General features: G+C 57.5%; 4 protein-coding genes across 4 annotated transcripts in view; 2 read left to right on the forward strand and 2 right to left on the reverse strand.

The window, feature by feature from the left end:
- Window positions 1-1,034: 1,034 nt before the first annotated feature.
- GUITHDRAFT_68606 (hypothetical protein) lies at window positions 1,035-2,266 on the forward strand (the record flags this gene model as incomplete). The annotated part of the gene is made up of 4 exons (XM_005835529.1): window positions 1,035-1,226; window positions 1,273-1,401; window positions 1,466-1,998; window positions 2,110-2,266. The coding sequence occupies 4 exons, from the start codon at window positions 1,035-1,037 to the stop codon at window positions 2,264-2,266; spliced, it is 1,011 nt and encodes a 336-aa protein (XP_005835586.1).
- A 263-nt stretch (window positions 2,267-2,529) lies between these two features.
- Window positions 2,530-5,397, reverse strand: GUITHDRAFT_105753 (hypothetical protein; the record flags this gene model as incomplete). Its single annotated transcript, XM_005835530.1, has 16 exons — window positions 2,530-2,581; window positions 2,738-2,779; window positions 2,832-2,906; window positions 3,076-3,144; window positions 3,479-3,508; window positions 3,552-3,649; window positions 3,765-3,798; window positions 3,843-3,946; window positions 4,006-4,086; window positions 4,143-4,384; window positions 4,493-4,568; window positions 4,718-4,766; window positions 4,819-4,876; window positions 4,975-5,035; window positions 5,227-5,327; window positions 5,370-5,397. The coding sequence occupies 16 exons, from the start codon at window positions 5,395-5,397 to the stop codon at window positions 2,530-2,532; spliced, it is 1,200 nt and encodes a 399-aa protein (XP_005835587.1).
- A 1,151-nt stretch (window positions 5,398-6,548) lies between these two features.
- On the forward strand, window positions 6,549-8,188 carry GUITHDRAFT_136705 (hypothetical protein; the record flags this gene model as incomplete). Its single annotated transcript, XM_005835531.1, has 5 exons — window positions 6,549-6,772; window positions 6,817-6,934; window positions 7,464-7,718; window positions 7,761-8,010; window positions 8,151-8,188. The coding sequence occupies 5 exons, from the start codon at window positions 6,549-6,551 to the stop codon at window positions 8,186-8,188; spliced, it is 885 nt and encodes a 294-aa protein (XP_005835588.1).
- Window positions 8,189-9,141: 953 nt separating this feature from the next.
- GUITHDRAFT_157506 (hypothetical protein) overlaps window positions 9,142-10,881 on the reverse strand; it is a gene marked incomplete at both ends in the record, with an annotated part of 2,817 nt that continues 1,077 nt past the window's right edge. The window contains one exon of the mRNA XM_005835532.1: window positions 9,142-9,988. Coding sequence (XP_005835589.1) covers window positions 9,142-9,988 — 847 coding nt within the window. The remainder of the gene's footprint in view (window positions 9,989-10,881) is intronic.

A 10,881-nucleotide genomic window follows, 5' to 3' on the forward strand; every position in this document is an offset into this window, starting at 1 on the left:
TGCGTGGGACATCTTTCAAGCTTCTGCTTGCAAAAGCTATCAGCTCTGGAAACCTACAACTCTCGATCGACCTGTCGACGTTGGTTCGCGGCTTGGTTGCTGAGCTCACTGAGTCTTGACTTTGACTGATTCAAAAACTTGTCAGATTCAACTGCAAGGCTATCCAAGGCCGACGCACCGACTCGGTTTGTTCTCTTTTTGTTTCTTCTGCTCCTTCCAAGCAGCAAGTTTCGCCGCTCGGTCTGCCGCTGGGTCGGACAGAGCGTCTGCCGTCTCCTGCATCTGATTTAGTTAAGCTGACTACGATCAAAGCAGGACGGCTCTCAATCAGTATGACGAGATGAACTGAACATTTTCCATGCATTGCACCCAGGAGGGTACGAAGAGGAGACAGGGAAGCAGGGAGGGGAGGTAGATGAAAATGATGATGGAGTTATTGTAGTTGATGATGATGGAGATGATGATGGAGATGATAAAGTTGACGATTGTGATTATGATGGGGAGAGGGAGAGGGAGAGGGAGAGGGAGGAGGAGGAGGGAGCGCTCACATCTCTAGCAGCTGAAGCCATGGCGTTCAGACAGGCGTGTAATATTCGAAAATAATGAATCCTTAGTTAAAAGTTCAAATCAATAAGCGAATTTATAAGTATTAATTCAAAACTATTTTACCCAGTGCGTGGACCACAAAGCAAGGGGTTGGGGTCCTGATTCAAACCGTCGTTACGAACAGTTACAGTTCTTTTTTCTTCTTTTTTCCTTTTTTTTCGCGCAATGGTGCGAGCTAGGCGGCATGGCATGGCGACGGTCATGTGGTTGACGCGATGCGCCTCCTCCTCCCTCCTCCTCCTCCCTCTGCATGTCCCCCAGACCCTCCCTCCCCTCCCCTCCCCTCCTTCCTCCCCTCCCACCCTGTCGCTCCCTCCTCCTCTTGCCCCCTCCCCTTCTCCTTCCTGCGAGCGCGGGTTGATCTGCTGTTTCAGAGGAGAAGGAACCGCTCGGCCCTCTACTCCTCATCGGCGACGAAGCAGCTGCAGATGCAGTCGCAGGACCTGAGCTCATGTCTTGCTGCCCTGCAAGGAGCGCAGACTCCCAGCCAAGACAGCATCCTCAGCCTCGCCCGCGCCTGCGTCCCACCTCTCGGCGAGAAGACGAGCAAGGGAGAGGCTGGAAGAGTCGGAGTGATCGGAGGAAGCTTCGAGTACACGGGTGCTCCCTACTTCGCTGCGGTGAGAGCTGCTGTCGCCCCCCTGCCTCTGACGCTCTCAACTTCAGTACACGGCTCTACGTGCAGGCTCGGACATCGTCCACATCTTCTGCGAGACTCGAGCTGGGGGTCCCATCAAGAGCTACTCCCCCGAGCTCATCGTCCATCCGCTTCTCCTCGTCTCCGACGACCCGACTGTGAGCATGACGGGCAGGGTGAGGGAGCAGCGGCTCTCTTTCCGCATCTCATGCGCGTGCGCAGGAGGAGCGAGGAGCAGCAGCGTACCAGCAGCTGAGCGAGTGGGTCGCGCGACTTGACGGCATCCTACTGGGCCCTGGGCTAGGACGCGACGAGCTCGTCCTGCAGACCTGCAGCAGGCTGCTCCTGCTCGTTGCTGAGCTGGGGAAGCCCATGATCTTGGACGCCGATGGCCTGTACATCCTGACGCAGGCGATCCGGGAGGGAGAGAGGGGAAGCAGCCTGCAGAAGCAGCTGCTGGGAGCGATGAGGACAGCGCATGTGACACTGACGCCCAACAAGGTAGAGTTCGAGAGACTGTGCCGGGCGCTCAAGGTCGGGGAGGAGGAGGAGGACAAGCTGGGGAAGGCAGCGGAGCTCGCGTGCTCGGTTGCCGGGAGGATCGGAGAGAACGTGGTGTTGGTGGTGAAGGGCAGCAGCGACGTGATCTGCTCCGACTCCTCCACGTGGCTGTGCGACGACAAGGGCAGTCTGAGGCGAGCTGGGGGCCAAGGCGATGTGCTGGCTGGGCTCATGCTGACGTTCGCGGTGTGGGGGTTCATGGCAGCCAAGAGGATGGAGGAGACGAAGACGGGGAGGCGAGAAGAGCTGCAGCTGCTGAGAATGTCTTGTTGTCTCGCTGCTTGTAAGGTACAACACACCCACAGCAACTCCTCCTCCTCCTCATCTTCTTCCTCTCTTCCTCCTCCTCTCGTTGCGCTCATGGAGCGGCAGGTGGCGAAGCTCAGCGCCTTGAAGGCCTTCGAGAAGAAGAAGAGAGCGATGACGGCGAGCGACGTGATGGAGGAGGTGAGAGCTGAGTGAGGCGAGAGAGGCTGCGGGAGATCTTGAGGGGGGAAGGGGATGATTGTTCTACCAGGTTGGCTCCGTCTTTGACATTTTCTTCGGGGAGGAAGGGAAATGAGAGGAGGAGATGCTCCCCTCTGAGACTTCTCCCTCCTCGCCTCTCCCTGCTCTGTTGACCCCCCCCCCCCCCCTTTCCTCCTTTTCCCTCCTAATTGATGCCAGTGAAGTCAGAAGCTTGCTCCGCTTGTACACGGCTTGCTGGCCTCAACACCTCTCCTCCTTCACCAACGGTAAACTCGAACTCCATCCTCCACTTGAGCTCCGATGGCGAAGCTACGAAAGCAGCGTCAAGGAGGAGAGAAGAAGAGACAGAAGGAGCGCAGGAGCAGAGATGCAAGGATTGGAGTGGGGGGCGGGCGGGCGGGGAAGGAGGAAGGAGGAAGGGGGATGGGGGGGTGGGGCGATGAGCTGAGTACGAGGGAGGGTCACCTTGACTGACCCGCAGCCTTTAGAGCGCTTCCTTCCTCGCTCCTGCTGCTTCTCAGAGTCAGCAGGCCGGCAGCTCGACCAGCCGTTGACTCACTTGCGGAAGTCAAGGAAGAAGCTGCTGGGGGACGAGCTGGGCTTGTTCTCTGAGACCTTGAAAGGATCGCTCCCTCTGAGCATTTGAGATCATTGAAGGCAAAGTCCATCCCCTCCCCGGTCCTCCTCCTCCTCTCCTAGCTCCCCTCCTAGCTCCTCCTCCTCCTCCCACCTCCTCTCCTACCACCACCACCTCCTCCTCCTCTCCTACCAACTCACCCTCCCCCTTCCCCTTCCTCCCCTACCTCCCTGTCCCTGGGATCTGCTGGGCATTCTCCTTCACATGAGGATTTCCAGTCCCAGCCCACAAGAACCTGCGGCAAGCAACATCATCCTCCTCCACCTCCAGTCCTCCATAACCCCTCCCCCGCCCCTCCCTTCCCTTGGCTCCTGGTCCTCCCTGTCACCTTGCGTGAAAGTTTGCTTCCTGCTGTTTCGAGTTGTTTCCTTCCCTCTCCCTCGATGGATCTGCCACGACCGTACGCTCCTTCCCGTTCAGCAACGGCCCTGCTCCTGCTCCTGCTCCTGCTCCTGCTCCTGCTCCTGCTCCTGCTCCTGCTCCTGCTCCTGCTCCTGCTCCAGCTCCAGCTCCAGTAGCTCCTGCTCCTGCTCCAGTAGCTCCATTTCCGGTCATTCCTGCTCCAAGACCTCTTCCTATTCCACCAGTTCCTCCGGGTCCTGGTAGTTCACGTCAACAGCAGGAGGCAGGCAGGATGGTTACCTGGCGGTTGACTGCGGGCGATGGGAGAGGAGGAGAGTTTCCCAGCCAGCTGCGACCTCGCCTCGAGGATCTTCGAGCTTCTGCTCTCCGAGGAGGCTCTGAGGAGGGTCGATCGCTCCATCAAGACCTCCTCCTGCAGTCAAGGTGGGGGAGGCGATGGAGAGGGAGCGGGGAGGGATCAGCTAGATAGAAGGAGTGAGAGATAGAACGGACCACAGCAGGAGGCTCTGGGACGGCGTCGTAGACCCTGAGGGTACGTGAGGGAGGGCACGAGAAGACTGCAAGCGTCACCTCCTTGCAATGAGTTTCCCTCCACTCGAGCCCGGAGTTTTCACTTTCCCTTCCTGTTGCCTGACAGCCTCCAACAGAGCGCTTTTCTCCCGCATCCATGCCTCCTGCTAGCCTCTTAGTGCCCTCCTCCTCCCCTCCCCCTCCCCCTCCCCCTTATCTGCACCTGTGCAGCCTTGAGCTCTTTGATCTCGTCCACGAGGGATTGCGAGTATCTCATCACTTGCTCGTTCTTGCTCCTTAGCTCCTGTCTCAAACCTTCAATCCTCTGATCCCCCAACTCCCCTTCCCCGCTGTCGCCACCTCATGAACAGCCTTGAGCTTGTCATGCTCATCCGCTCCTCCTCCTTCGGTCTGGCAGGACGTGCTCGCTACACGAGCGGGTCCTCTGAGCTCTGCGAGCGCCTGCGATGCTCGCGCGTCCCCACGTGGCGTGTTGATTCGATCTCCTCTCGTTGAGGTTCCTCGCGGAGTCGCCAGTGCCGTCAGGCCCCTGCTCTGCTGCCTCTCTGTCGCTAGCGGCTCTATCTCCGCTCTGCCCTTCCCTGCATGTACAAAGTCAGTATCGCCTCCTCCTCCTCCTCCTCCTCCGCCTCTTCCTCCTCCTTCTCTCCTTCCTCCCTCCTGTCTGCCTTGTCGGGTGCTCACAGTACCTGAGGGAGTCATGTCCGAGGAGATGCTTCTCTCTATCTCAACGATCCTGCTCTTGAGGGCTCGGACCACAGCGACCTGGGGGAGCAAGTAAGGGGAAGAGGACGGCGAGCAGGGAGAGGGAAAGGATGAAAACTTGAGTCAGAGAAGTTTGGATGCGGCGAGACAAGGACAAGAAGGAGGACATCGAGGAAGGGGAAGGGGAAGGGGAGGAAGGGTAAACGTACCAGCTGATCGTTCTCATTCTTCATCGCCTCATGACGTTTGAGCAAGTGACTGCCAGACTCTCATGCACAGACCACAAGGAGAGGGCGAGTACGTCTCTGACTCCTGCAGCACAAGGATAGCGTCCAAAAGGCACTCCATCCCCTCGTCGCTGGTGAGACCTGCAAACTCGTTGTTTTAGCAGAACTATGCTGCGGTTCCCTCCCCTCCCTCCCTCGCTCTCTTCCTCCCTCCACCTCCCTCCCTCCCTCTTTAGCACCTTGCATTCCCTGGTCATATCCCAACCGCAAGAGGATCGCGTGCATTCCCGACTGATACGTCTGCACGACGGTGTATCAGCGAGAGTAACTCTGCTGCTCTTCCCTTCTTACGCCATCAATCTTGTTTTCTCTCCTCCCCTCTCCTCCCCTCTCCTCCCCTCTCCTCTCCTCTCCTCTCCTCTCCTCTCCTCTCCTCTCCTCTCCTCTCCTCTTCTCGCTCGTCTCGTCTCGCCTCATTTTCCTCTTCTCACCTGCATCTCCTTCATTAGGATCTCGACATCTGCTGGTATCTCACTCTCCAGTGAGAAGCTGGACGCCGGAATCCGTCTGGGTCGGAGAGGAGACTCCCAGTCTGTGGAGGCTCAGCCTCGTGCAGCTGAGCGCTCTACAATACCTTTGGTATCGCCGACCCTCCTCTCCATGGTACAGCGAAAGAGAGTCTGTTGCTGAACGATCTGCTGCAGCAAGAGAGACAACAATGATTGCCGGTAGGTGTTTCACGTTGCCTGGAGTAGCGGATGCATGAAACTACCTGAAATCACTGTGAGGAGAAGAGAACGCGGCAAGCGATGAGCTACAAAATGAAAGAACACAGATGAAGCGAGGATGGGGGAGAATTGACAACCGCGAAAGAAGAGGTAGAAATTTTCTTCCAGCTGCATGCAAGGCAGCGGAAAGGTGGCAATGGGGCAAGATTGAGAAGAAGGGGCGATGAGCCGACAAAGGAGCAGCGGGAGCAGTATGAGAAGCAGCAGCACCAGCAGCAGCAGCAGCATCTGGAGGAGGAGGAGGAGGAGGAGGAGGAGGACGAGGACGAGAAGGAGGAGGAGGAGGAGGAAGACGAGGACGAGGACGAGGAGGAGGAGTAGGACATCGTTGTGGGCATGTCGTGGGGTCATAGGAAGCAGCAGAGGAGGAGGGTGCATGGCTGTTAGTCAAACTCAGAGCTGAAACAGCTGGGTGGGGGTTCTTCATACAGGGGATGCCAATTTGACCAGGGGTACAAAGTACCCTCATTATTACCATTGAAATCAGTTCAAAGGAGGGGATAAGAAATGATTTTGTGGGTTAGGGTACTCTTCATACTAACAGGGGTAGGGAAACCCAATTTGAAAAGTTGCACTAGTAAGGTGGGGTGGTACTCAATCGGGTGATCGACCTCGGGTCCGGGGGTACTTTGGAGGGGGAGAGGGGGGTGGGTTGAATTAGGGGGGGTAGGGGCATTCCCTCAATGGAAACAATGATGGCGATGGATGCGGCAACCCAGGTGAAGGAGGAGGAGGAGGAGGAGGAGGAGGAGGAGGAGGAGGAAGAGGACGAGGACGAGGACGAGGACGAGGTGGACAAGGAGGATCATGATCACGAGGAGTACAAGAAAAGCTCATCTTGATTGCAAGTGACCGATTGATTGGTTGACGGGAGGAAGGCAAGGGCGACGTGACTAACTTGCCTTGTTCTTGAGGTACTGCGAAGCTGCTACGAGACGTCAAGCTTGAAGGGCATCGGACCATCAGCCGAACTCTTGAGGTGGCGCAGGGCGTGAGAGCGAAGACTCTGAGGTGATCGCAGGACCATGCGGAGGAAGGAGAGGGAAGAGGCGGCTCTTGCAGAGAGGATCAGAAGGATACAGGGCGAGATAGACAAGGCGAGCCACTCGATGAAGAATTTAGAGAGGGCGAGCATGGAGGCAGACAGCAAGGAGGAGCCGACGGTGCATCGAAAGGTCTCCAACGCCTCAGGCTCCGTAAGAGCGCTCAAGATCGCTTCGGAGCAAGTGGAGGAGCTGGTCGCTCAGCGGTAGGTCGTGAGCTGAAGGAGCGAGGGGCTGATAGGCATCGCAGGGACGACATGGAGGCCTTGCGTGTGAAGATGCTCGACGAACTGAAGAAGATGAGGAGGGGACTAGAGGATATGAGTAGGAAGGCTGATCCCGAAGCCTCGTCCTCCAGGGTCTGGCCTGTCAGTGCTCCCGAGCTTCGATATCCTCCTCTCAAGAACTTCGCGGCTCCTTTCACCAGCAAAGCGCAAGAGAGAGCAGCGGAGGCAGCGCGAAGGAGAGCCCAGGAGGACGCAAGGGATATTTCCCTTCACCCTATGGCAAGACCTGGTGACCCTCCTACTCTCTTCCTCCTCTTCCTCCTCTACCTCTCTCCCTCTCGCCCTCCTCCTCTTCCTCCTCCTTCTCCTCTGATCCCTAGAAGTCTGCTCGCAGAACAACCAGCTGGTAGCATGCAGAGATGTGTTTTTCTCCCCCTTGTACATGTTGGCTGCTGGAGGAGCAGGTGCAAAAGGTGTTAGAGCGGGGATAGCAAGAGGAGCTAGAGCTGGAACAGGAGGCGGAAGAAGAAGAGATGGTAAAACAGGGATAGGAGGAGGAGGAGGAGGAGGAGGAGGAGGAGGAGGAGGAGGAGACACAAGAGGAGGAGACACAAGAGGAGGAGACAGCGGAGAGGGGAGAACAGGTGAGCTTGTCGGAATTTCTTCTCAGCTCATGTCGGCACAAGAGCAGGAGATGCAGGAGGTTGCGAGCGAGATGGCGCGGGTGCTGCTGAGGACAGGATCGTACTTCCACAGCAGCATCGAGCGACAGCAACTTGCTGGGCTCAAGGCTCTGATTGAAGACGTAGACGAGCTTGTGACTCCCCTCTTCTGCTCACTAAGACCGCAGGAGATCCGGAGGCTGGATGAGGATAGAAAAAGGTGTCACGTGCTGCAAGGGGAGGAGGAAGAAGAGGAGAAGAAGGTGAGCGAAAGGCTGGAGTCTCGTGAGTGAGGAGGACGGCAGATAGCCGGGCTCAAGGAGCAGAGAGACTCGCTGAAGGAGGTCGTGGTGACTGAGACGGAGAAGCTGGGAGCGATGGATCGCCGGTTGACAAAGCAGAAGATCAGAGGAGAGGAAGTGAAGGAGGAGGACGAGAGAAGCTTGCGGGAGCTCGAGCTCAAGATCCAGAGGATGTCAGAAGAAGTCGCCGAGCTCACAGAGGAGCTGCAGACGCGGAGGAGGAAGCAGGAAGGACAGCAGGAGCGTGTCGGGGGTGGGGCCTGACGCTATGGGCAGGATGAGAGGAAGAAGAGGAGGGACGAGCTGGAGCTGAGCTGCAAGGAGGTGCAGGAGCAGGCGGAGGATCACTTGGTTGCTCTCCTCCTGTGCTGATCTCGTCTGATCCTCCTGTAGACGAAGCTCAAGATCTTGAGGAGACAAGAGAACGCTGAGATCCTTCAGGCTTGCCGGTCTCCCTCCCTGCCGCTCCCTGTCCCCCCCCTCTCCCTCTCCCTCTCCCTCTCCCTCTCCCTCTCCCTCTCCCTCTCCCTCTCCCTCTCCCTGACCTCCCCTCCCCTGTCCCTTTCTTATTTCTATTAGAGAATCCCCTTCCCTTCTCTCTTCACTCTTTCCTCATTCTTCTACAACCTTCTCCCCCCTGGCTCTGCTCTGCTCTATCCCTCAATTCCTGCCTCTCAACTCCCGTCCACAAGCTCGTTCCTCATTCGACAGCAGGTCAGGAAACGTCTCCGTATTGAAGGAGCTCATACAGGAATGCAAGAGTGTCATGATCATCAACTCGTCCTGCTCCTCCTCCCCGCCCCGGCTCCTCCTCCACCACAACCACCACCACCACCTCATCACCATCATCTCCTCCTCCTCCTCCGCCTCCTCCTCCTCCTCCGCCTCCTCCGCCTCCTCCTCCTCCTCCTCCTCCTCCTCCTCCTCCTCCTCCTCCTCCTCCTCCTCCTTCGCCTCCTCCTGCCTTTCCCATCTTTTCCCGTCTTCTTTCTCCTCTAGCTCATCATCTGACAGCCTCTAGCAGGCCGGGGCCTCTCTTGACGTTGTCGCATTCGAAGGCTTCAATCCCCTCCACTGCGCAGCCCAGCATGGCAGGAGCGAGTGCGTTGCCATCGTGTGCGAGCTGGTTGAGAAAGAAGAGCTGCAGAAGCTCCTGCTGGGAAGAGATAAGCTGGGAAGAACTCCAGCTGAACTCTCCGTCGACCCCACATGTCGGAAAATCTTGAAGCAACAGATGAAGTTGATGGAAGAGGACGAGAAGAGGGGAAGAGGAGAGTGAAGGAGGGGGAGGGGGAGGGGGAGGAGCTTCCGAGAATATTTCTCATTCATTAGTCAACGATACAAATACACGAGCTGTTAGTGGAGAGGAGGAGAATCTATACTCTCACGAGGACCCGATGCTCGCGACCGAGTGAAACCTGCTGGACGAGTACTTCTTGTGCACGGCCTTGTGCTGACCCGACGATGCGGCGGCATGGAGGGCCTTGAGATCCTCCGTTGCCTTCAGCAGGTCTGCCTCCACATACCTCGTGTGCTTCGCCAGCGTTGGGCTCCAGGCAGGTCTGTTGGTGAGCTGGAGGGAGAGGGAGGTGGCAGCCGCGCAGAGGAGGGAGGGCTTGTACTTGAGGAAGCTGTAGTCGACGAGCGAGAGCTCCAACAGGTAGGAGATGAGGAGGAGGAGCCTGGAGTCGCCTTGGGCAGCCTTGCAGAACCTCTTGAGGAAGCTCCTCGGGGTGGGGACCGTGAGGCGGAAGTTGAGCTTCGCGAGGATCGTTTGCTCCATCTGGATGATCTGCTCGCGGGAGTAGGCGTTGTCGCAGATGTAGACGTAGTCGCGCACCTCGGGGGGGTAGATCTCCTCGTACTTGGCTGCGATCATGAGCGAGACCACTCCGACGAGTTGGAGCCGCTGGCGGTTGACCTTCTGCACGGCCAGGAAGCGATCGAGGATGTTGACGGTGAGGAAGAGAGTCTCGTGCCTGAGCTTGAACTTGAGGTGAACCTCCACCAGCCAGTCGATCAGAATCGCGCGCATCTTCTCGTTGATGTCGTCCTGTTGCGTCATGTAGTTCACCGGTGGCGCGAGCTCCGTCTCCTTCATGCGCAGGTTGGAGTAGATCTCATCCACGTACTCGGTCACAGCCATCTCGTTGTATCTACCATGCTCGTCAGAAGGAGCTCGCTCGACCTCTTCTCCCTCTCTCACCTGTCCCCGGAATCGATATCGAGGGCTCCGACCGTGTCGGCAGCTGTGACATTGTCGATTGGCATCTCCACTGCTGCTCCAGGAGCAGATGCAGTGCGCAGAGGAGCAGAAGACGTGGTGGAGGAGGGGAGGTTAGAAGCAAGTGTCGGCTTGCTCGCTTGAGTCTTCGACTGGATCACGTTGGTGTTGACGCTCAAGGTGGTTCCAAACCTCCTGGTCTGGGTTGTGTTCTTGCCCGTGGCAAGAGTCTTCTGATTCGCGCGCATGGCGACATCTTCGTTCTCAGAGTTGATCTGCATAGAAGTCAGCAGGGGCGCCTTGGCATGCGCATGCCTTTTCACCTGGATCGCGCTCCTTCCGATCATCGTTATGAGGTTGGAGGAGTGAAGTGGGAGAACTGGTTGCAAGCAGAGAGGGGCTAGGAGTGCTCGGAGCCTTCACAGGAGTCTGAGCGGAGGGGGAGGAAGGGAGGAGGACGGGATTTTGTCCGTGGGAGCTGGTGCTGGTGCTGTGGGGCAGGGAGCAAGTGGCGGGGGAAGGCGTGGAAGAGGAGGGCAGCTCAACGGCAAAAAGGCGTGTAAGGGTAGGGAGGGTGGGGGTAGGGGTGCCTAAATGGAAGGGTCAATTTTAATGGAAATGAAGGGGTGGTGACGGGTAACGTAGGGGTCTCTGAGGTATAGAAAAGTACCGGTCATTCATAATGGCCCAATGGGTTAGGGGTGGGTGGATGTTCTCACCCCGGGGAGGGGTTCTTTCAAGGGGTAATCTGTGGTGCTGAGGGGGTCCAGTCGGATCCTCACACTGATCACCGGTGTTATTCACTGGAAATCTACTCCAGATGTGGGGGTAGGGGGTGGTCCCCCGCTATCTAAGACATGCCGTTTCTAATTTGCAGGTCAGTCGACCCCCCACCCCTTT

This window comes from Guillardia theta (genome assembly GCF_000315625.1).
Source record: "Guillardia theta CCMP2712 unplaced genomic scaffold GUITHscaffold_21, whole genome shotgun sequence".
In the NCBI taxonomy this organism is placed as follows: Eukaryota; class Cryptophyceae; order Pyrenomonadales; family Geminigeraceae; genus Guillardia; species Guillardia theta.